The sequence below is a fragment of the Pristiophorus japonicus genome, chromosome 4 (assembly GCF_044704955.1).
Source record: "Pristiophorus japonicus isolate sPriJap1 chromosome 4, sPriJap1.hap1, whole genome shotgun sequence".
NCBI lineage: Eukaryota > Metazoa > Chordata > Chondrichthyes > Pristiophoridae > Pristiophorus > Pristiophorus japonicus.
In genome coordinates, this window is record NC_091980.1 from 201,015,544 (window position 1) to 201,041,954 (window position 26,411).

Sequence of the window (26,411 nt, forward strand, 5' to 3'; positions counted from 1 at the left end):
GGGCCTTGCACCCCTAATCTGGGCGGGAAAGTGCAATTTCGGCCAGTTTGGGCAGTGCCTTAAGAAAATGGGCGAAAAATAAAAATATCTATAAAAATTTACACCGAGGCTGTGGATTGGGCCTAACACCCAAAAATAAAAATAATTTTTCAAAAAACCCAAGTAAAAAATGCAAAAAACATTCCCAAGACACTTTTAAATTAAATCACCCCAACCGATTTTGAAAATAAGAAGCAAAAAACCAATCACTTACCTTTTTCTTGCAGACCTACTTACCTACCGCCCAGCTCCGCTGATCCTCGTGGGCATTTAACATTTTTTTTTTCATACTTACCTACGGGTCACCGCTCAGCCAAAGATTGCGCCAAGGTGATCTGTGGACCTTGCACGATGGCGGTCCGCTCCCCAGCGGTATTTCGAAACTGCCAGCGTGCCTCAGCTGGGGAATTTGTTGCCGACCCGGTTCTCGGCCAAAACAACCAATACCGCCGAGAAACCAGGCGGTGAAAGAGTGAAAATTCTAGCCTGGGGAAATTGGTTGTATGACTGGAGGAAATTAGCGATAGGGAGAGGCAAGCCAAAAAGGGATTAAACATGAGGATGGAAATTTTAAATTTGAGGCGTTGGGGGACTGGCAGCAATTTAGGTCAGCAAAGTCATGGGTGATAGATGAGTGGGACTTGGTGTGGAATAGGCTTCAGTGCAGAATTTTGATTGAGCTGAAGTTTATGAAGAATGGAGAATGAGATGCCAACCAGAAGAGCACTGGAAGAGTCAAATCTAGAGGCAGCAAAGCCATGGGTGTAGGGGCAGAGGCAGGCGATGGAAAATATATGGAATTGGAAGCTCAGCTCGGGGACAATTAGGATGCCAAGACTGCAAACAGTCTGGATCAACCTGAGACAATGCCAAGGACAGGGAAGGATTCCATGGTCAGAGTACAGAATTTGTTGATGGGGATAAAGATACAGCATTAGTCTTCCCAATGTTTAACTGGAGTAAATTGCAACTTATCCAAGACTCAATATCAGACGAGCAGTCTGATAACGCAAAGGCAGTGGAGGGGGTCGAGAGAGTTAGTGGAGCGGTAGAGTTAGATTCTATCAGCGTACACGTGGAAGCTGACCACCTGTGGATGATATCAGAAAAATAAAGCCTATGTAGATGAGGATGAGGCCAAGGAATCATACCATGGGCGATTCTGAAGGTAACAGTGCAGGAATGGAATACACTGCTGGAGATGATCTGGCTGTGATTTGTAGGTAAGAGTGCAACCAAGTGAGGGCAATTCTGCTGAGCTGAACAACGGAGGAAAGGCATTGGAGAAGGATGATGTGATGAACCGTGTCAAAGGCTGCAGAATTTGAGGACGGATAGTGCACCAATTTGGTTAGGGCCATTTCAGTGCTGTGGCAGGGACAGAAAACTCATGGGAAGATTCAAGCATGTAGTTGCAGGAAAGATAGAGGCGGATTTGTGAGGCGGCAACACATTCAAAAGCTTGGGAGAGGAAAGAGATGAGACTTGATGAGATGAGGCTTGGGTAATTTTATTGACTGAATGATATGTTAATACAATGCAGTGTATTAACATAAGAACAATCTGTCAGGGTAGATGAAAAATATTAGTTAGTGTCTGAAGCAGTGTCTAAAGTGAAGTCACCGATACAGGTAATATTTTGATGTGATGAAATAAGATGGTTTGGAAGTATGGCAAAATCCAATTGGTTATATGATGGTGTGATGCAGTGAGGTGATGTGATGTGATGCAATACTTTTAAATTCTGTGACCAGATTCAATTAGCTAAATAGAGAATTTTACTTCGACCAAGGTAGGCCAATTCTTTATTGTGATTGTTTTATTGTTAAATTATATAGTATTGTGATTGTCTTATTGTTAAATTATTTAGTAACAGTCAAATTTAATCTTTGATGACTGCAGAAACATTTATGCACCAAAATCAAAAATATAACAATGGTTTTGAGTTTAATCAAACAGCATCAGGGAAGATTTCCATCGTGCACTATGTGCAAACAGGTTTATTAAAAACACATTTCCAATTTATCCATTACATACCTCATTGGCAGAACTCTTCGCAATGATTTTAATGTCATTTTATAGTTTTGTTCACTATTTTGCTGCTGTCATATAGCAAATCATATGGAAACTACTAGATTTTCTTTTATCTGATATTTTAGATGCTGAAAAGGTTTTTCAGTGCTTGAAGAGTTAACATTAAAGCTTACTTAAAATTGTTCTGAATTTGCGGGCATTTCATTTGAAGTAGCTAAGTTCACTTTATGCCAAGCGATAAAAATTCCCACATTTGTGCGCACTAGATAAGAGTAAAACAATCTTTTTGGTACTTCATAACTGCAAACATTTCTCAAAACAAAGTGTTCTAATCTTTACATTTCTCTTATTTTGAAATATAATACAAAGAGAAATATCTGTCATTTGAACAGATTTTTTTTGGTCTGTCTGAATCACTTGGGTGTGGAAATCTTGATCCTAATTGGACTCTTGCAACATAAGACAGGCATATATACATATCTACAACTTTAAGTTAAGGTAAAGGCTATAAACAGCAACCTCAACAATTATGAGGGTAAAAAAAATTGCATTCTCTGATTCAGAAAGTGCATACATGCAAAAGATTTTAGAATTAGAAAATCTATCCTCATCAGACTCCCCTTTTGTCCCTGAAATCAAAATTGTACATAAATGCCTATTTAATATATAAGTGTCCACATTTTTTGATCACTATAAATCAAATTTCTAATATCTACTTGTCTTGTGCACTGTCATATGGAAAGAAATGGAATAAGCTAATTTCACATTAACACTTAATGCATTCATTAATGGTTAACTGGTCACTTTCCCTTTGTAAATAATTTTGGGGCAAATTATACATTTGTCTTTGTAAAATATAGACACACTTTTATTCACACATTATTCTTGCTGCAGAAGGTGCTTTTGATTTTCTGCTGTTTTTACTAAAGATAGCACTGAATTTTAAAGATCTTATTAACACAATTCCCAATTTGTCCATAAAGGAACTCTTGTAAATATATTTTGGTCCAAACAACATTACACCCAAGTAAAACTCAATTACAAATACATGAAACATTTGCAAAGCACTATACTTTTCTTGAAAAAAAAAACCAAAATACTAAATAGCAAGGTAAACACTGTTGGAATGATTTATGAAAAAATACATCTAGTAGCTTGTAGTTAATGCCATTAAATTAAATCAGAAACATTTAGAATTCATTTACATTTTTCAATAGCGATAGTCAATGATGCTTTAAATTCATCAATGATGGGCTGTTTAAAACTTTTAACTGTGAATGGCTTTAAATGAAACCATACAAAAATTGCCAGGGTAATATAATCTCTGAAAATTACCATTACCAAACAAGAACAATTTGAAATGAGAAGTAAGAAGGTCAATGCTGAACCATTTTGACAATTCCAAGTGGTCAATGATTATAACATACGACATTAGAAACCTTAACCTACCCACATATGAGTGATAAATGAGGCATTTTGTGCCATTACATTCCCATAAATCACTTCAGTCAACTGCTGACGGCTTTTATCAGATATAACCTTTTCAAGCTTCTATTTGACTGCTAACATTTTCAACTTTGACACATGTGCAGTTTACAAATTCCGCAGCTGATTAACTCTGGACAGCAGCTGACTGCTTCAAGGTGGTTAGAACTTCATATTCTCAAATGGCTCTAAACAGATATAAACACAAGTGCTGCCAAACCCCTCTCTCTCTAAATTCCTATCTACAGCTTTAAAATCATTCCACAAATTTACTTTTTACAGTACATAACAGCAGCCTGTTTTCACAATATTCAATATGCCGTGAAGATCTTGATCTTAGTCATGTGAATACTGTAAGTCTAGTACTTCAGATGCCATTAGTTTTGATAAGGTCTAACTAGACATCAAAACTTAGTAATGAAACCTGAGCAGACACACAGACAAGAGACGTAGAGAAACGTAGGAAGGTCAGCACAGACACTATTGCAACTGATAACCTCTTTATCATAGAAGCCGCATATTCAAAAATTGTTGCATAGGAAACATCTCCCTATAGCATCAGTCCTCAGATCTCTTTCTCTTGACATCTTTTGACGTGCAACCCATAAGGAATTCACAGGTTCTTTATTTGAATAAGAATGCAACATATCAAAGGAGCTGTGCAGTAATAATTTGACAATTGAGATGTAAATACTAGGATCTGAAGCATTCGTTCATGGAAAAACGCATATTTATTACCGAAAACAAAGGAAGAAATTTTCTGGGCAACATCAAAGAGTACTGATAAATGATGACATAGTAATCTCAGGCCAGAGAAGGTAATCAAATGGTCACTGGACACATTAATGTGCTCTGTTTGACAGTATGGAATGATACAATGGCAAAAATGAAAACAAGGTGATTATCTCTCATGAAAATCCATGGGAGGTCTATTAATACACTTAAAATTCAGCTGCATGTGAGGACAATTTTTATGCAACTCCGATAGTTACTAAGATAGATAACGCAATTAGCAAAACATCTATCAAAATATTTGGATGTGAAAAAGGAAACAAAAAAAGATTGATGGCTGAGAAAGTTCACTGATTCCCTTGCCGTAATATTCATGCAATGGACCCGATAGCATTTTTGTTCTGTCTTCACAAGCAAAGCTTCATTACCCATCACTCCACCGAATTTTTTATTATTATGAGGTTACCATTTTGCCAAACTATTTTTTCAATGATGAATGCTGGTAGGGAATTGTGTTTGTAGCATTAAGAAAATGAAGTGCTGTTTTATACTAAGCAAACATCATCAACATTTCTAATTTACAGTTATTTGATGATTAAAAACAACCAATTAACCCCATCATGTAGAGTAATGAAAGATGCTGGGCTTCCCGATCGATAGTAAAAAAAAGAGCACAGATAAGCAAGAAAATGGTCTTCCAGTAATTCAAATATAAATGTTAGTTGTTTTATTCTGCAGCAGGTTACATTTATATTTGAAGCCACAAGCCCATCCTCATATTTCTTTATAGGATTCAGATATAGAAAAAAAAAAGGCAGAACATTTGCCACACAAAGTTCTTTCTGCACTCTTTATAAATTACAATAAAAAGTAATTGTCTATATTTTATTTTATATCTCATACTTAGATGCATGAGAATTATTTTTCAAAATGTATACATTATGGTGCCTTATGAAATAGTAGTTAGTGTTTGTCCTTTAAAGTTTTTTTCCGAAGGACACAATAAAATCCTTACTATTTGATGACAAACATTTCCATTATATAATTGCTGTGTTGAGGGAAGGCATTATTACATACAAATAAAGCATTAAAAAAATGTGTCATTAAATACATTTCTAGTAATAGTGTTATGTATTACCAAATTTCCAGGGAACAAAAGACAATGACTTCGGTCTTCCCAATATTTAGCTGGAGGAAATTTCTACTCATCCAATACTGGATGTTGGACCAGCAGCGTGACAAATCAGAGGCAGTGGAGGGGTAGAGAGAGGTGGTGGTGTGGTAGAGCTGGGCGTCATCGGCGTACATGTGGAATCAGAAGTTGTGTTTTCAAATGTCCCTGACAGGCAACAAGTACATGAGAAATAGGAGGGGGTCAAGAATAGATCCTTGGGAGGACTCCAGAGGCAATGGTGCGGGAGCAGGAAGAGAAGCCATTGCAGGTGATTTTCTGACTACGACTGGGTAGATAGGAATGGAACCAGGTGAGGACAGGCCCACTCAGATGGACAACGGAGTAGAGGTGTTGGGGAAGGATGGTGTGGTCAACCATGTTTAAATCTGCAGATGGTCAAGAAGGATGAGGAGGGATAGTTTACCATGGTCACAGTCACATAGGATGTCATTTGTGACTTTGACGAGGCTGCTTCAGTACTGTGGCAGAAAATTGATTGGAGGGGTTCAAACATGGAGTTGCGGCAAAGGTGGATTTGGAAGGCAAAAGCACGTTCAAGGACTTTGGTGAGGAAAAGGGAGGTTGAAGATGAGGTAACTTAAAATATACTAATAGTAACATAAATAAAATAAGGGGCGTAGTGCTCCTGGATTATAAACATTATTCATGTGACTATTGTTCAAAGCTGGGGTGGGACGAGAGGAAGACAGCTTCATGACTCATTTCATGCATTTTAATAAGTTGATGGGCTCAAGGTTTAGTATAATAATGATTACTTACAGTGGTTACCCCAAAACTTTCAACAATATTGTAAACATCTTATGATCTCAGAATATTCATGCACATTTTAGCCTCAGGGTTCTAAATATTAGAGCAAATAATATCTATCCAATCAAGAGAAAAGGATTATGTCATCTTTTACTTCCAGAAGTTAACCTGACATCATGTCTATATGAAATGATGCAGTGTAGCAAGCCCCAAGGAGCAGTCTTTAACTGTTCCTGAAGAAATGTGATTTCAACAATGAAGAATGCATTCAAAATGTCAGATGTAAATGTCAATTAAAAATTACATATAGGTTTGAATCGTAAGGTCTGGAGGTTGACATTCTTTGACATAGCAGAGTGTCTGTGACCAGGCCTTTGGCAAACTCAACAGGATCTATGCTGTCAGCTCATATCGTACAGAAACTCAGACGCTTGTCTAATCTGAATGAAAAATAACATGAAAATTGGAGCTGAAGCCTTGCAGTAATGCTGATGGAGGCTGAAGGCGTTTTCTGTACCATGTGACGGCTTCAACTGAAGAGACTACATTATAAAGTGAGGCCACAGCCAAATACTAGCAGAGGGGGAAAAGAAATAAAACCAAATAGATCAAATTCTTACTGTAATAACTGCCAGAGAGAATAAACGTCACACTTTTTTGGATGCATCAAGCATATCTGCCTGGATAAGCAAGCCCAATATTTGTGACATCTCATACTTAAATAAATGTAACAATATTAGAATTACATTTCCCCACATCTAAGCAGGCCAGAGATAAAATAATTATATTTATAAAAGGTCCTCTGATCACAGAATTGAGCATTCTACATAACGCACTCGATTATTGATTTAACTGCCATTAACAGTATCATATTATTAATTATTTCAGTTTGTACCGAATAAGAAACAGTTTCTGATTCATGACAACAGTTTTCCATATTCATTATTTTAGTTATTAAACCATTCGTTATACAAGCAACACATTCGATTGCAAACCTCCCACAAATTTATTTTGAGAATTATATGAACTCTTGATACCTCACACCCCCTTTAGTTCACAGTAACACAACACACCTCCTTTAACTGGACTTCAAGCCTACCCCAATAGACTACAGAAAAGCAAATATAAAATCTGTCTCGGACTTACGATGGGTGACCATTTGAAATCTGTTCTTATTCCCGTGCTTTTGCCTCCAAGAACTGGAGGAAAAGCTTAAGCAGAAATTAATGCTATAATGACAAATAATAGGAATAACCTTGTGGCCTCGGAATGTTATCACATCATCCAACTATTTCCTGCTGCATGATTGCAGGCAACAGAAAAATTCTTAAGAAAAGACATCCTTGAAGTGTGTGTCTACACTTCTTCAAGTGCTGACTGAACATTTATCATGCATTCGCCAATTCCGATTGAAAATTAATAGTACTGCGATTGGTTTTTTCACCCTGGCTGCCAATAATGTAGCCTTGGACTGACCTACAGTCCCATGGTGCTGTTCTAAGGTCAGACCCTGCCAGCATTACACCAGTGTGTCAAAATATGTCAACAAACCATCCGCACTACAGGAAGAAGAATGACCTTTCATTTCTTCATGTACGGAGTGCCGATAAAGCCAACAGAGGCTGGGTATGCATGAGCAGTTTTCCAAGCAGCTTGACACTCGCAACTTTTAAGGTTTCCCCAGTGTATTTGCCAAACCACATGTGTAAAATACTGCTACTCCAACTTTCCATAAAGTTACCACATCTATATAGGTAAGTCATATTCCAAAAATCTTTCATTTGGCCTATTTCGATCTGTGCCAACTAAAAATAGATCAAAAGCTGCTTTAATTGTTGGCTCCATTTCTACATATCTAACCATAGTACGCATTTAGTGCAAAAAGTTCCAATCTTCAGGGTGCCACTTCTCACATTAGCACAAAAGAAAATTTATAGCACTTGTACTGTTAATTGTGCAATAAATGTATCCTGCCATTAACTCTGAAATTAAGAGTAACATACATTCTTGTTTTAGTGCCAAAAATAATTTTAGAACTGTCTTAATACTAAAACTAAAGAACGTTTTCAGTCGTTTGGTGCAGCCCAAGATTCACAGCTTTTTTTAAAAGGATGGTTAACACTGAATATTAACAGCTAAAGCAAAACAAAGTAAAAAAAAACTAAGACTTGGTAAGTGACTTGAGTGAACGGAAAAAAAGCATCTTTTCCACATTCAAAACAGATTTCAAAATGTAACTAAATTAGAAACAATTTCTAAAATTAAGTACAAAACGTAACTAAATTGTTGTACTTAATTTTAGAAATTGTATTACCATTCATGAGCCAGAATCTGTATAGTAATATATAGTATACTCTGTACTCCACCAAACTAAGAGCGTGAAGCTATACAAAAAAAACATGGGGTGTTGGGGGGGCACGGGGGGGGGGGGGGGGGGGAAGAATTTATTCAAGGGACGAACAAAAATATCTAGGAGTTTTAAATAGAGCTGTTAGTGGCATTACAGTGGAGCTAACTTAGATGTGTTGGCATAAGAAAACATTACTTTTGAGCAAAATTATACACTCTCAAAATAATCAGTTCCATTTGTTTCAATAGAACATACTGACAACCAGTATTAGGAGATGTCATCCTGCAGTTTAATGGTTTTGGACCATGATCATTTAAGATCAAGTTCCCTTCATAAGAAAAAAAATCTGGTCAAATAATTGAGAATGGTGGCATCATGAATCATTTAACATTTGTAAAAGTTATCAAAATAAAATAGTTTTCTGCTACTTTGGTAATGTTTCGGTAAAGTCTTTCAAGTACTGATTCGCTGACATGGTTAGCAAATATTTGCAAGATGTTAGGAAATTGTATTTAAATATTATTTTCTGGCAAATCAAAAAGCTCCACTGTGCTTCACGATATCATGAAAAGTTGTCAGATGATTCTTCTAATATGTAACACCTGTTTCAATCAGTTCTAAAATTAGTTGGGATTCGTAGGGAAGATGTCAGGAAAGCCACTTATTTTAGAGAGGGAGTGGAGGGAAGAGGGAAAATAATGCACATCATTAGAAATACACAAAGGAATTGATTTTAACAATTACACTGTACCCATCCCAGAATCAACTCAAAGATAAAATGTTTATGCAGCTCTGAAAACAATGCTTCTTTGTGTAAACTTAAATTACTACATTTCTTTAAAAAGCAATCCAAGACACCAATATTTAACAAAAATTGTGAACTAGCAAGTAAGACAACACTGAAATAGTAAATAAAAAGATAATTTTATGTATGGATAAAAAATTTTACAACTTAATTATTGAAGATGTGTGATTGTTGTTGCATAGATAGACGAACTGTCATATAATCCTCAGGGCTAGAAATTCGACAGGTTTGCACCCGTTTTAGCAATATTTTTCAGTGCTAAAAGTTTGTTTTTTGGCACTAAAAAAATGTATCACCATTTTGCAAGTTTCGCCAGTGGTTTAGTGCCGATGATAAAAATTATCGGACACTTTTTTTTTGCCATTTTTATGACATCAATTGTCATGCAACGTTCCGCTAGCGCCATTTTTGTAAAATTCACCGATATCGCCATTTTTAGCACCAGCGATAAAACCCACCCGAAAAAAATCAAGTCTTACCAGGTCGGCCGCACAACGCACCTGGCGCTAACGGTGCCATTTTGAAAAACGGAGCAAGAATTCAGTGCAGAAAAGGATTTAGAGGGAAGATTGTGTTTTACAGATTGCGCATTTTGTGAGTTTATACGTCGTTTTTAAGGACATTTAAAAGAATGGGGCCTATGCTATCTCTGCCATTATTGCTGGCTGCTTTTTCTATGCAGCATAGAGCTGGAAGAAGGCTTATTCAACAGCATTATGAGCGTACACAAAGAGCTCTCAGGTGTATGGGGAGGAGTCCTTACCCCCCACGAGTTTACAGGGAACAGCGCTCATACCTGTAGCTCTCTGAGGCACAGTACATTAGAAGGCTGCGCTTTCGAAAAGAGGTGGTCACAGAGATATGCCAGCTCATAAAGGCAGACCTACAGCCTACCAGTGGGAACAGAACTGCACTGCCCGTCGAGGTGAAAGTGACTGCGCCACTTGCTTTCCATGCCTCCAGCTCCTTTCAGGCATCAGCGGGGGACATATGCTCCATCTCGAGATATGCTACACATCACTGCATTCGTCAGGTGACTACTGCACTGTATGCATGCAGGATGGACTTCATAAAGTTCCCAATGACCAGGGAGGCACAGAATGAGGGGGCTACTGATTTTGCACGAATTTCTAGCTTCCCCAAGGTACAGGCTACCATTGACTGTATGCACATCGTCCTGCGAGCACCTTTAGAGGATTACAGAAACTGAAAGGGATTTCACTCGCTGAACGTACAGATGGTGTGCGACCATACTCCGCGCATTATGACTGTAAATGCACAAATCCAGGGAGCATCCATGATGCTTTCATCTTGCGTGAGAGCAGTGTCTCACACCTGCTTGAGCGTCAGCCACAAGGCCAGAGCTGGATGCTGGGGGACAAAGGTTACGGTCTCGCCACCTGGCTCACGCCCCCCTCCGGAACCCACAGACAGAAGCAGAGTATTGCTACAACAGCCGCAATATAGACCACACACAATATCGTCGAAAAGACAATTGGAATGCTCAAGCAGCTCTTCCGATGTCTGGACCACTCTGGAGGCTCCCTGCAATACTCCCCTCAGCAGGTCTCTGAGTTCATTGTGGTGTGCTACATGCTACACAACTTAGCCATCATGAGGGGACAGGATTTGCCACGGGGGATTGCAGAACCACCTCAGGAGAGCGGTGGGAGGTGGGGGTGTGGAGCAGAGGAGAGGAGGAGTAGGACGAGGAGCCTGTCGATGAACCCATGCCGCCACCACCCTCACCACGACAGGTGAGGCCTCGTGGAGCTTTCGCCACTGCAAAAGCCTTATGTCAGCAGCTGATAATTCAACACTTTGTATGAAGGCTGAACGGCATGTTTGATCGTTGACTGCCCACTCTATCGCACCATGTTGACTATTTCCCCCTGACATTCTGCAAATGAGACACTGCACAAGATTGGTTAAAGTGAAAAAAACAATTTAAATTTATTAAAATTTTTACATTAATGCAACTTTGTAAACTTTAATTTAGTAAGTTCAATGAAATTTTTCAATGTTAAAACTTTTGTAAACTTTATTTAAACAACAAGAACAAAACAATAACCCTTGCACCAAACATTCTTCAGCTGCAGCCACCTTTACCCTCCTAATTTGAAACCCCCCGCCCCCGTCGATTGTTGCCCTTGCCCCAGCCCCTACCCACGTTGGGCCCAAAATATTTTTTAGCAATGCGCCCAGGTCGCTGGTGTTGTTGGGGGCGAGAAGTAGGAGACGCCATTGGACTCCCTGGAGAAGCTGGGGCTATGGAAGGCCCGGCTTCTGAGTGGCGAGCCTGTTGCTCAGCCTCACCACTCACTGGTTTTGTCAGTCTGGGTGGCATGATACTGGGGACTGGAGTGCCGCGAGTCGAGACCGTCAATTGCCACTGGGCATTGACAGCCTCAGTTCTCCCACGTTGCAACTACAAGCTGTGAAAAACCATCCCTTATGTCCGCAGATAGTGTTGCAATGTTTGCGGAGATCCTACCCAGGACCTCGAGGAGCTGTCGGCTGAGCTAGATGGTCTCCTCAGACAGTCCCACCAAATCCAGGTGCGTGTCTGCCTGCCTTTCACCAGAATGGCTTTGCCGACTCAGTCTTCGCAGAGACGGCATACGGGATTCAATCCTGGGAGTTTGTTGCTGCAACCCACTGGGACCGGGGCCTCGGATGCTGGATAACCACGGATTGTGGTGTCCTCATCCGATGAACTGGTGGCTGCAGCTGAAGTCCTTAGTGCCTGCGTGGGCTCCCCCACACCCACCCACCCAAATTGACGCTTTGGTCCTCCTCCTGCTCCTCCTCCCGTGGAGGTTCCCCAGCGTGGCTGATGTCATAGCATCCGGTGAACTGGGGGCTTCCGCTCCTCGATGTGAGGCTTCGGAATCGACATCTGCAAAATAGAAAACAGACGAGTAGTTAGCAACAGGGGAGGGGACAGGGTGACATGAGTAAGGTCACATAGCGCAGGCTCATTTGAAGGACCACCACTACTGCATTACATGTCGACGACAGACAGTACATCGCATTACCCGAACCCTAGCCCACAGACAGTGCATAATACTGATCCAACCCAGACCGTGGATTTTGCAGGACTTACGCTCACTGTCAAACGAGGGTTCAGCATTCCCACGGATAGTTGATCTCTGCAAGACACCCATCAGTCCTGCCATGCGACTCTCAAGCTGGGTGAGTGGGAATAGTTTGGCCAGACCACCCGGCAGGTTGTGAGACAACTTTCCCTGCAAAGGTGACAATACAAATGGACACGAGATGGTGTGTAAAGGCACTGACCCCTGCCCCCCCTCTCGCACAAGTAATTGGAGTACATCAATAAAAATATTACTTACTCTGACGACCCTATAATAGTCATTCCATCTTTTCCGACACTGTACATGCTCCCTCCTGAGGAAACCTCCTCAGCCACACTTTTCCATGGACGTTTTACACCGGCTGGGGGTAGTTTTGCACGACCTTTCTTTGAAATCTCCTCCCATCTGCTTTCGACAGTAGTAATGAGGGCCTCATTTGTGTCAGGAGTGAATTTCTTAGCCCTCTTCCTATCAAAATCACCCTGCATTTTTAATTTCAGATGAACTGTGCAGAACTCTGCTGTCTTCGATCCTGCTGGTCTCAAAAATGGCTGATTCAGCCCTGGGTGTACTGCGCATGCATGGGCGCACCTGACATGTGACCAGGATCGCGGGAAAAAAATTGGCTGAAAATTTTTTTTCCCAGAAGGTCGTTTTTTTTTTTACCTTCGGGAGTTTCGATTTGGGCGCACAAATGTTCTTGTGCAACGCCGTTTGTTTACCACTATCGCCATCGCCACTTACCATTTGGCAAATTTTGCGAGCTTATTTTATTGTGCTATTTCAGCAAAAAAGTCTGTAACCGCAATTAGCACCAAAAAAACGGTGCTAATTGGCGAATTTCTAGCCCTTAGTGTAAGAAGATAATAACAGTCCTCATTTATCAAATAAATTATTTTCCATATATCACGAGTAAAGTTTGTTGGAGAATTCGATAAGTACACTTGTCTCTGTACGAGTTTTTCTAGCCACAATGCTTTTCTCCCTCTCTTTCATATGCCATAACATGGTCATCTATTCTTTTTGGCCACATGCTACAGACACTTAAGTGAAGAAGCAGATCATGGACATAAAAAGGTAGGGATGAAAAAGCCATCTGGCTCATTTCATCATCTAGGGTCACACTCAAGATCACCCTAGACCATTTTTCCAAATACCATGTTGCCTGTATCCTTCCTTTTTCTGTGAATCAAAAATGTGACTGCTTTCTTTTTCAGTGCTTGATCAAGTTTGTGTTCACTGAACAGTAATCGGTTATAACTGGTATATAGGTCACCTACTTGCAAATTTATGCCAGGTGGCACGAGACATATCTCAAATGCAAGAGTTACTCACCCTCAAGATTTACAGATAAGAAAAACATGTGAAGATGCAAACTATGCACCAAATTTATGATAACATCGCCTGTAACTAGCTTTAACTTCTCCTGGTGGTAGACAAAAGTACCCATGCCACCATTCTATTGACATTTTCAATTCTTGGATCATGTCTTCCTCCAAAAGTTGTGTTTTTCCCATAACCAGAAAACATTCATCACAGTATATATTATTCAAGAAGTATTCTCAAGTTCCTCCTGACCACCAGATTAAAGTAACATTTCAGAGCTTGGGAGCACATCCACCACTTTCTCAGCAGGTTATAATTATAATAAACCAGAGAAAAGAAAATTAAAAGATAAAAAATCAGCTAGCAATAGCTTTTGTGTAGAAAGCACAAAAAAACCATAATCAACATCAACTATTGACAAACTTATAGTGAGCACAAGAGAAGATAATTTGGCTTGTGGAAAATAACATGGAATGACCTAAAAGGAAATATATCAACATTTCTTAATTTATTAACTTGTATTTATATAGCGTCTTTAAACGTAATAAAAAGTCCCAAGGCACTTCACAGGAGTATTACAGACAAACAATTTGACACCGAGCCACATAAGGAGAAATTAGGGCAGGTGACCATAAGCTTGGTCAAAGAGGTATGTTTTAAGGAGCATCTTGGAGGAGGAAAGAGGGGCGGAAAGGTTTAGGCAGGGAATTCCTGAGCTTAGGGCCTAGGTAACAGAAGGCACGGCCATCAATGATTGAGCGATTATAATTAGGGATGCTCAAGAGGGCAAAATTAGGAGGAGCGCAGATATCTCACCGGGTTGTGGGGCTGAAGGAAATTACAGAGATAGGGAGGGGTGAGGCCATGGAGGGATTTGAAAACAAAGATGAGAATTTTGAAATTGAGGCATTGCTTAACCGGGAGTCAATGTAGGTCAGCGAGCACAGGAGTGATGGGTGAATGTAACATGGTGCGAGTTAGGACAGGGGCAGCAAGAGTTTTGGATCATCTCAAGTTGATGTAGGGTAGAATGTGCGAGGCCAGCCAGGAGTACGTTGGACTAGTAAGTCGAGAGGTAACAAAGACATGAATGAGGGTTTCAGCAGCGGATGAGCTGAGGCAGGGCCAGAGACGGGCGATGTTAGAGGTGGAAATAGTCGGTCTTAGTTATGCTGCGGATATGTCGTCGGAAGCGCATTTCAAGGTCAACTGTGACACCAAGATTGCGAAAAGTGTGTTTCATCCTCAGACAGATGTTAGGGAGAGCAATGGAGTCAGTGGCTAGGGAATAGAGTTTGTGGCGGGGACCGAAAACAATGGCCTCTGTCTTCCCAATATTGGAGAAAATTTCAGCTCACCCAGAACTAGATGTCGGACAAGCAGTATGACAATTTAGACTGTGGAGGGGTCGAGAAAAGTGGTAGTGAGGTAGAGCTCGGTGTTATCAGCGCACATGTGGAAACTGACGCTGTGTTTTTGGACGATGTCGCCAAGAGACCACGTGTAGATGAGAAATAGGAGGGGGCCTTGGATAGATCCTTGGGGGACCACAGAGGTAACGATGGGTGACCGGGAAGAGAAGCCATTGCAGCTGATTCTCTGGCTATGATTAGATGGATAAGAATGGAACCAGACGAGTGCAGTCCCACCCAACTGGACAACATAGAAACATAGAAAATAGGTGCAGGAGCAGGCCATTCAGTCCTTCTAGCCTGCACCGCCATTCAATGAGTTCATGGCTGAACATGAAACTTCAGTACCCCATTCCTGCTTTCTCGCCATACCCCTTGATCCCCCGAGTAGTAAGGACTTCATCTAACTCCCTTTTGAATATATTTAGTGAATTGGCCTCAACTACTTTCTGTGGTAGAGAATTCCACAGGTTCACCACTCTCTGGGTGAAGAAGTTTCTCCTCATCTCGGTCCTAAATGGCTTACCCCTTATCCTTAGACTGTGACCCCTGGTTCTGGACTTCCCCAACATTGGGAACATTCTTCCTGCATCTAACCTGTCTAAACCCGTCAGAATTTTAAAAGTTTCTATGAGGTCCCCTCTCATTCTTCTGAACTCCAGTGAATACAAGCCCAGTTGATCCAATCTTTCTTGATAGGTCAGTCCCACCATCCCGGGAATCAGTCTGGTGAATCTTCGCTGCACTCCCTCAATAGCAAGAATGTCCTTCCTCAAGTTAGGAGACCAAAACTGTACACAATACTCCAGGTGTGGCCTCACCAAGGCCCTGTACAACTGTAGCAACACCTCCCTGCCCCTGTACTCAAATCCCCTCGCTATGAAGGCCAACATGCCATTTGCTTTCTTAACCGCCTGCTGTACCTGCATGCCAACCTTCAATGACTGATGTACCATGACACCCAGGTCTCATTGCACCTTCCCTTTTCCTAATCTGTCACCATTCAGATAATAGTCTGTCTCTCTGTTTTTACCACCAAAGTGGATAACCTCACATTTATCCACATTATACTTCATCTGCCATTCATTTGCCCACTCACCTAACCTATCCAAGTCACTCTGCAGCCTCATAGCATCCTCCTCGCAGCTCACACTGCCACCCAACTTAGTGTCATCCGCAAATTTGGAGATACTACATTTAATCCCCTCGTCTAAATCATTAATGTACAATGTAAACAGCTGGGGCCCCAGCACAGAACCTTGCGGTACCCCACTAGTCACTGCCTGCCATTCTGAAAAGTACCCATTTACTCCTACTCTTTGCTTCCTGTCTGACAACTAGTTCTCAATCCACGTCAGCACACTACCCCCAATCCCATGTGCTTTAACTTTGCACAATAATCTCTTGTGTGGGAACTTGTCGAAAGCCTTCTGAAAGTCCAAATATACCACATCAACTGGTTCTCCTTTGTCCACTTTACTGGAAACATCCTCAAAAAATTCCAGAAGATTTGTCAAGCATGATTTCCCTTTCACAAATCTATGCTGACTTGGACCTATCATGTCACCATTTTCCAAATGCGCTGCTATGACATCCTTAATAATTGATTCCATCATTTTACCCACTACTGAGGTCAGGCTGACCGGTCTATAATTCCCTGTTTTCTCTCTCCCTCCTTTTTTAAAAAGTGGGGTTACATTGGCTACCCTCCACTCGATAGGAACTGATCCAGAGTCAATGGAATGTTGGAAAATGACTGTCAATGCATCCGCTATTTCCAAGGCCACCTCCTTAAGTACTCTGGGATGCAGTCCCTCAGGCCCTGGGGATTTATCGGCCTTCAATCCCATCAATTTCCCGACTAATAAAGATTTCCCTCAGTTCCTCCTCCTTACTAGACCCTCTGACTCCTTTTATATCTGGCATCGAAGGAGGATGGAGTGGTCAACTGTGTCAAGGGCTGCAGACAAGTCAAGAAGGACGAATAGGGATAGTTTGCCATTGGCACAGTCACAAAGGATGTCATTGGTAACTTTGATGAGAGCCGTTTCGGTACTGTGGCAGTAACCTCCATATAAAGCTGACAACTCTGCAGCTTTTCATGAAGAGGAAGAGTTTGTCTATTTAGAATGTAATGCAAAAGCTAACACACCTCCACCAGAATGATGGTATGGACTTTGTAATCAAATTTAAAAAGTGATATAGTGACCTTGAATTTTGTTTTAGATAGCGCTCCCTGCCAGCTCATAGCATTGTGGGGTCCTATCTTTTTTAGTTTAGTTTGGTTTAGTGCAAGGTTTTAGTCCCGTTATATTTCTGCAGATACAGAATCATTAAGCTTTCTGGTGCTTAATTTAAACACAGCAGTAAAAAGATAGAATGTTCAAGATGGAACTGGTTATTCCCTTTAGATGCAAGTGCTACAGGACTGAAAGATAGCATTGGATTATCTTTAACTAGATGAAATCAAGAATTTTAACCAGATGCTTTTTAGATGTGGCTGGCTGAGAGCCACTTCATGCAAGATGTCACAAGGTCAATTGGTGGTCAGGTAATGCAACTTACACACCCTCTTAATTAACATGAATGCTCGCAAAACAGCCGCATTATTTAATTTCAGCTACGGTCTCAGGAAATAGATTCACATCCTATTTTGGAGATGTGAAATTAAGAGGGGCCATAAAAAACATTGTATTTCATATCTCTACATTTTTAAGTCAACCGGGTGCAGATACTTTGTTTAAATTTATATATTTTTATTAATTGGGGTGAGGCATTTCAATGCTTGGCAATGGAGCATTCTCCCATTTTTTCACAAAATGCAGCTTCATGCATGCACAGGGATTGAACACAGCCAAATGCAGACTGAAGTTCCCATGTTGCCAAAACAATTTTGAAGTGCGTCCTTACTGTGTCACAATTTTTTCTATTTCCCATAACTAATCTTATGGCCTTTCTGACCGAGATTACTAATTAATATTTACTTTTGTGAAAGTATGGACACTTCTGTGCTGTGGGGTAAATCGCTCCTAGTTCATTTCATGTGGAACCCTTAATTTTGGCAGAAGTCATGAATTGCATCCCATCAGACTGGGCTGGACTCAAATCCAGGTCCCATAGGTGAAAGGATATTGTGGTGATCTATTGTCCCACATTGTTTCCTGAGGGAAGAAGCAAGTACTTTGCTTTGAACATTTTGCCCGTGCCATTCTCCTTTAATTATGAAAGAAACATTGCGTCACACTTCTAAATTTAATCAACTCAGTCTCTATTTAATTATTTTCCCAGAAAAGTTTGGACTATGCAAATCTAAGATCCAATGGAAGACTTTGGTGGTATTAATTGTTATTGGTCATCGTTTTCCTGCTATGGATGTCAATTTAGAGGTCAGGGATTTGTAAAATATTTGGAATTAAACTTCAAAGTAGACTTCAATAAAATTAGGACTTGAGCCTTGAAACTTATAATTAGCTTGGAGCTATTCTTTCTTGTTCCAAAAAGTAATGCAAACCACACTGATGTTTAGTGGAGAACAACTTAAGAATATGTAAGGCCCAAAATTGATGCACTCACCGCCCACTGCCGCTGGCATTCCTCCTTGAGTTCCGCCCAGTGCCAGTTTCGATCTGGTCTGGAGCGGGCGGGAGGGGAGGGCCGCCGGGAACCGGCCGCTGATGTCAGCGGACGGCCAAGTGGCGTAAGTGGACTCCCGTCCACCGAGATGCCAGATTGGTGTGAGCGGGAGTCGGCGCCAGAACGGGGGTGGACCGCTGCGAGGAGGCTGGTCTGTCCCCAATGGTAGGTCTGAAGAGCTGAAAAAAAGGTGAGTAAACATTTTTTTCTTTTTTTCTTTACAGGGACTTACCTGGATGGGGTCCCCTGAAGGTCTTCCAATGTTTTTTTTTAATGCTTTTTCTTTGCAGGTCTTCGACCCTCCGTGGGCCAGACTCCATCCTCGGTAGTACTTGGGCGGCAAGAGCCTTTGCGCCGAGACCGGGAGCTCCTGCCGGCTGCCGCCCAGATTGGTGGCATAAGTCCCTCATTTGCCGCCCGCTGACCTTTGAGGGAGCTTGTTGATAAAACCCCGCCCAAAGTACCGCCAGGTACCTCGGCTGTCATCGGTGGTTCTTTGGGCGGCACTTAGGTGGGCAGAGTCCTGCATCAAATTTGGGCCCGTAAAGTCACAGAGCTCAGGTTGAAAAAGTCTTAAAAGAAACAGGAACTGAAATTCACTATTATTCCCCCACCCCCTTACCCATGATATGTAGATGACAAAGAAAATGTTTCTTGGATTTGCTTCTGGAATGCAGCAGGTTTAATTTTTGGTGATATCATGTCAATCATAAGATACATGAAAATGTTACATAATAAAGGACGGTACCTGTTCCAGTAGCTCCAGAATTGGTCTTGCAAGTAGGACTGGTGGCTGTATTCATCTCCAAATGAGGCCTTGCTTTCAATCCAATGAATAACATGACCTTCAACAGCTATTAAAAAAAATGATTACTCAGTTTTACTTTCAGTATTTCTCATTCTTCATTTAAGTATTCTCCCAACAATCTAGGGATAAATTAAACAAGTCAACATTAGAAATTATTGGAGAAACTCATCTGCTTTATAAGATTTACATTCTGCATTAAGTAGCTTTTCCATTCCTTTGTTCTTTACAAAGCACTCCCATTACAGGTCCTTCTGCAAATGCTATCCCTTTCCCCATGTATTCTATCATATATTCTTTACAGTTATAGAAACTAATCTAAAAGAATTTTGCACCGCTGTTAGTAATAGAATACAAGAATTAGGAGTCGTCGGCCATATGCCCTTTGAGTCTACTCCGCCATTCATCTTTGGACCTCAACTCCACTTTTCCGTCCAATCCCCAGAGCCCTTGATTCCCCACAAGTCCAAAAATCTATCTATTTCAGCTCTGAATATACGCAACGACTCAGCATCCACAGCCCTTTGGGGTAGAGAATTCCAAAGCTTCATAACACTCTGAACAAATAAATACCTCCTCATCTCAACATTAAATGGCCGACCCCTTATTTAGAGACGGTACCCCCTAGTTCTAGACACCCCAGCCAGGGGAAACAACCTCTCAGCATCTATCCTGTCAATACCCCTCAGACTTGTATATGTTGCAATGAGATCAGCTTTCGTACTTCTAAACTCCAGAGAGTATAGGCCCAATTTACTCAATCTCTCCTCATAGGATAATCCTCTCATCCCAGGGATCAATCTAGTGAACATTTGTTGCACCGCCTCGAAGGCATACATGTCCTTGCTCAAGTAAGGAGAACAAAACTGTGCACAGTACACCAGGTGTTGTCTCACCAATGTCCTGTACAATTGTAGTAAGACTTCCTTACTCTTGTGCTCCAACCCCCTTGCAATAAAGGCCAACATGCCATTTGCCTTTCCAATTGCTTGTTGTACCCTGCATGATAACTTTGTGTTGCCTGTATGAGGACATCCAAATCACTCTGAATACCAACATTTAATAGTTTCTCACCATTTAAAAAATATTCTGTTTTTCTATTCTTCCTATCAAAGTGAATAACCTCACATTTACCCACACTACACTCCATCTGTCACCTTATTGTTCACTCAATTAACCTGTCTAAATCTCTGTGTCCTCACAGCTTACTTTCCCACCTAGCTTTGTATCGTCAACAAACTTGAATACATTACATTCAGTCCCTTCATTTAAGTCATTAATGTAGATTGCAAATAGCTGAAGCCCAAGCACTGATCCTTGCAGCACCCCACTAGTTATAGACTGCCAACCGCTTATCCGTACTCTGTTTTCTATCCGTTAACCAATCCTCTATCCATGCTAATATATTACCCCCAACCACATGAGCCCTTATCTTGCGTAGCAACCTTTTATGTGGCACCTTATCGAATACCTAAGCAAACTAGGAATGAATAATTTGTTAATCAGAATTTGAGATTATAATCAGCACTATTTTGAGAATATAACACGTGGATTGAGGAATGGCTGCCTAAGCCAAGAATGTTGCTCTGGGCACAGCATGTCTAATTTAACGGAACAAATGGACTCTACTCCAACTAATTCATGCTCCGAGGGAAGGTTCTGCATCAGCAGTACCTGATACCCAAAAGTCCAAAATACTTAAGTCATCTTCACAGCCTCACTATTCAACTCTAGCTTGTCACATTGACCAACAAAACCCGTAGTAGTACAGGACCATTCTAACTTGGAGAGTACTTGATCATCTCAATCTATGCCTATCTCTATAACCACCAATTCTCATTCTGAACCATATAGTTTGTCAGCTCCTTTTTTTGAAGGAGTTAAATCAATACAGCATTAACCATTTTTTCTGCAGATCAAGTGCTCTTATATATAAATATATATTATATATAAATATCCCTTATTCTGAGGGAGAAAAGGTTTCTTCTGATCTCACTTCAGGTTTGTTAACTTTAAACAAGTGGCCTTTAGTTTTATGCTTATAGTTAAAGTCAAATAAGCTTGCTTACAGTTATATAATTTATGCAACTCAGCATTTTAAAGATTTGATTTTGTTTCAAATCCGGAAATACTAGGGGTTCGAGGGTCTAGCGAAAAGAAGGAACTGAAGGCAATCCTTATTAGTCAGGAAATTGTGTTCGGGAAATTGATGGGATTGAAGGCCGATAAATCCCCAGGGTCTGATAGGCTGCATCCCAGAGTACTTAAGGAAGTGGCCCTAGAAATAGTGGAGGCATTGGTGATCATTTTCCAACAGTCTATCAACTCTGGATCAGTTCCTATGGATTGGAGGGTAGCTAATGTAACACCACTTTTTTTAAAAAGGAGGGAGAGAGAAAACAGGGAATTATAGACCGGTTAGCCTGACATCAGTGGTGGGGAAAATGTTGGAATCAATTATTAAAGATGAAATAGCAGCGCATTTGGAAAGCAGTGACAGGATCGGTCCAAGTCAGCATGGATTTATGAAAGGGAAATCATGCTTGACAAATCAAGAATTTTTTGAGGATGTAACTAGTAGAGTGGATGAGGGAGAACCAGTGGATGTGGTGTATTTGGACTTTCAAAAGGCTTTTGACAAGGTCCCATACAAGAGATTAGTGTGCAAAATTAAAGCATATGGTATTGGGGGTAATGTATTGATGTGGATAGAGAACTGGTTGGCAGACAGGAAGCAGAGAGTCGGAATAAAAGGGTCCTTTTCAGAATGGCAGGCAGTGACCAGTGAGGGTGCCGCAGGGTTCAATGCTGGGACCCCATCTATTTACAATATACATCAATTATTTAGATGAAGGAATTGAATGTAATATCTCCAAGTTTGTAGATGACACTAAGCTGGGTAGTGGTGTGAGCTGTGAGGAGAATGCTAAGAGGCTGCAGGGTGACTTGGACAGGTTGGATGAGTGGGCAAATGCATGGCAGATGCAGTATAATGTGGATAAATGTGAGGTTATCCACTTTAGTGGCAAAAACAGGAAGACAGAATATTATCTGAATGGTGAAATTAGGAAAAGAGGTGCAACGGGCCCTGGGCGTCATGGTACATCAGTCATTGAAGATTGGCATGCAGGTACAGCAGGCGGTGAAGAAAGCAAATGGCATGTTGGCCTTCATGGCTAGAGGATTTGAGTATAGGAGCAGGGAGGTCTTACTGCAGTTGTATAGAGCTTTGGTGAGGCCACACCTGGAATATTGTGTTCAGTTTTGGTCTCCTAATCTGAGGAAGGATATTCTTGCTATTGAGGGAGTACAGCGAAGGTTCACCAGATTGATTCCCGGGTTGGCAGGACTGACATATGAGGAGAGACTGGATCAACTGGGCTTGTATCCACTGGAGTTTAGAAGAATGAGAGGGGATCTCATAGAAACATATAAAATTCTGACGGGATTGGACAGGAAGAATGTTCCTGTTGCTGGGGAGTTCCAGAACCAGGGGTCACAGTCTTAGAATAAGGGGTAAGCCATTTAAGATGAGATGAGGAGCTGAGTCCATGATCAGATCAGCTATGCTCGTATTGAATGGCGGAGCAGGCTCAAGGGGCCAAATGGCCTACTCCTGCTCCTATTTCTTATGTTCTTAGACCAAGAGCTGGAAAGTGGGATTAGGCTGGATAGCCCTTTGTCGGCTGGCATGGATACAACGTGCCCAAATGGCCCCTTTCCGTGTTGTAAATTTCTATGATTCTATGATGAAACTGATGAAGCTACTGCACAGGTCTATGTGCTTGCAAAAACAACAGAAGCAGCATGCTATAGACAAAACTAAGCAAGCCCACAGCCAATGGATCAGATCAAAGCTCTGCAGTCCTGCCGTATCCAGTCATGAATGGCGGTGGAAAATTAACCAACTGATGGGAGGAGGAGGCTCCATGAACATCCCCATCCACAATGATGGCAGAGCCCAGCTCGAGAATGCAAAAGACAAGGCTGAAGCGTTTGCAACCAGCCTCATCCTCCAGGTTCACGTTACATGATATCAAGAAATGGCTAAGTGCACAGGATATCGCAAAGGCTATGGGCCTTGACAACATCCCGGCTGTAGCGCTGAAGGCTTGTGCTACAGAACTAGCCGCGCCTCTAGCCAATACAGCTACTCCAATACAGTTATAACACTGGCATCTACCTGGCAAAGTGGAAATTGTCCAGGTATGTCCTGTCCACAAAAAGTAGGACAAATCCAATCCGGCCAATTACTGCCACATCAGTCTACTCTCAATCATCAGTAAAGTGATGGAAGGAGTTGTCGACAGTGCTATCAAGCGGCACTTGCTCACTAATGCTCAGTTTGAGTTCCGTCAGAACCACTCGGCTCCAGCCCTCATTAAAGTCTTGGTCCAAACATGGACAAAAGAGCTGAATGCTCGAGAGAGTGACAGCCCTCGATACAAAAGCAACATTTAACTGAGTGTGGCATCAAGGAGCCTTAGTAAAATTGAAGTAAATGGAAATCGGAGAAAATTCTCCACTGGGTGGAGTCTTATCTAGCTCAAAGGAAGATGGTTATGGTTGTTGGAGGCCAATCATCTCAGTTCTAGGACATAGCTGCAAGAGTTCATCAGTGCAGTGTCCTAGGCCCAACCATCTTTAGCTACTTCATCAATAACCTTCCCTCCAACACAAGATCAGATATGGGGATGTCCGCTGATGATTGCAGTGTTCAGTTGCATTCGCAACTCCTCAAATAATAACACAGTCCCATGCCTACATACAGCAAGACCTGGACAACATTCAAGTTTGGGCTGATAAGTGGCATGTAATAGTCACGCCACACAAGTGCCAAGCAATGGCAAAAAACCATCTCCAACAGGAGAGAATATAACCTCCTCCCCTTGACATTCAACAGGATTACCATTGTCAGTGTCAGCTGTGGCTCAGTAGGTAGCATTCTCGCCCCCAAGTCAGAAGGTTGTGGGTTCAAGTCTCGCCCCAGGGACTTGAGCACCAAAAATCTAGTTTGACACTCCAGTGCAGTACTGAGCTGTCAGAGATGCCGTCTTTCAGATGAGACGTTAAACCGAGGCCCCGTCTGTTCTGTCAGGTGGAGGTAAAAGATCCCATTGTACTATTTTGAAGAACAGCAGGGAAGTTATCCCTGGTATCCTGGCCAATATTTATCCCTCAAATCAACATAACAAAAACAGATTATCTGGTCATTATCGCATTGCGGTTTGTGGGAGTTTGGTGTGCGCAAATTGGCTGCCACGTTTCTTACATTCCAACAGTGACTACACTCCAAAAGTACTTCATTGGCTGTAAAGCACTTTGAGACGTCCAGTGGTCATGAAAGGTGCTATATAAATACAAGTCTTTCTTGCGTCCTTTTCGTCGAATCCCCCACCATCAACATCCTAGAGGTTACTATTGACCAGAATCTTAACAGGACCAGCCACACACATACTATGGCAACAAGAGCAGGTCAAACGTGGAAGGCCGGACATGAGTGTGTTGGAATAGTCAAGTCTAGAGGTAACAAAGGCATGGATGAGGGCTTCAGCAGCAGATGAGCTGAGGTGGGCAGAGTCGGATGATGTTACAGGGGTGCAGGTAGGCGGTCTTGGGGATGGCACAGATATGCTGTCGGACACTCATCTCGGCGTCAAATATGACACCAAAGTTGCGAATAGTTTAGGTGTGGCCTCACCAATACCCTGTAGTTGTAGCAGGGCTTCTCTGCTTTTATACTCTATCCCCCTTGCAATAAAGGCCAACATTCCATCTGTCTTCCTGATTACTTGCTGTACCTCCACACGAACTTTGTGTCTTTCATGCACAAGGACCCCCAGGTCCCTCTGTACTGCAACATTTTGTAATTTCTATCCATTTAACTATGGCATTTAACTAGTTACCGTTTGCCAACCGGAAAATGACCCATTTATCCCGACTCTGTTTTCTGCCCATTAGCCAATCCTCTATCCATGCTAATATATTACCCCCAACCCTGTGAACTTTTATCTTATGCAATAACCTTTTATGTGGCACCTTATCGAATGCCTTCTGGAAATCCAAATACACCACATCTACTGGTTCCCCCTTATCCACCATGCTCATTACATCCTCAAAGAGCTCCAGCTAATTTGTCAAACATGATTTCCCTTTCATAAAACCATGCCATCTCTGCTTGACTGTATTATGCTTTTCCTAATGTCCTGCTACTGCTTCCTTAATAATGGACACCAGCATTTTCCCAACAACAGATGTTAGGCTCACTGATCTATAATTTCCTGCTTCCTGTCTGCTTCCTTTTTTAAAAAGGGACATTACATTTACGGGTTTCCAATCCGCTGGGACTTTATCAGAATCCAGGGAATTTTGGTAGATTACAACCAATGCATCCACGATCTCTGCAGCCACTTCTTTTAAGACCCTAGGATGCAAGCCATCAGGTCCAGGGGACTTGTCCACCTTTAGTCCCATTATTTTAGAGTACTTTTTCTTTAATGATAGTGATTGTTTTATCTCAAAAGACCATTGATTATCCATTATTGGGATGTTTTTAAGTGTCTTTTACCGTGAAGACCGATACAAAATATTTGTTCAAAGCCTCTGCCATTTCTCTATTTTCCATTATTAATTACCCAGTCTCATCCTCTGAAGTGACCAATGTTTATTTTAGCTACTGTCTTCCTTTTTATATACCCATAGAAACTCTTATCTATTTTTACATTTCTTGCTAGTTTACTTTCAAAATCT

General features: G+C 41.4%; 1 protein-coding gene across 2 annotated transcripts in view; it reads right to left on the bottom strand.

Moving 5' to 3' along the window:
* The window catches only part of cdin1 (CDAN1 interacting nuclease 1), a 253,727-nt gene that overhangs the window by 38,808 nt on the left and 188,508 nt on the right, over positions 1-26,411 (bottom strand). For both annotated transcript variants that reach the window (XM_070877439.1, XM_070877440.1), the window contains one exon: positions 19,605-19,710. In XM_070877439.1, the coding sequence (XP_070733540.1) occupies positions 19,605-19,710 (106 nt within the window). The remainder of the gene's footprint in view (positions 1-19,604; positions 19,711-26,411) is intronic.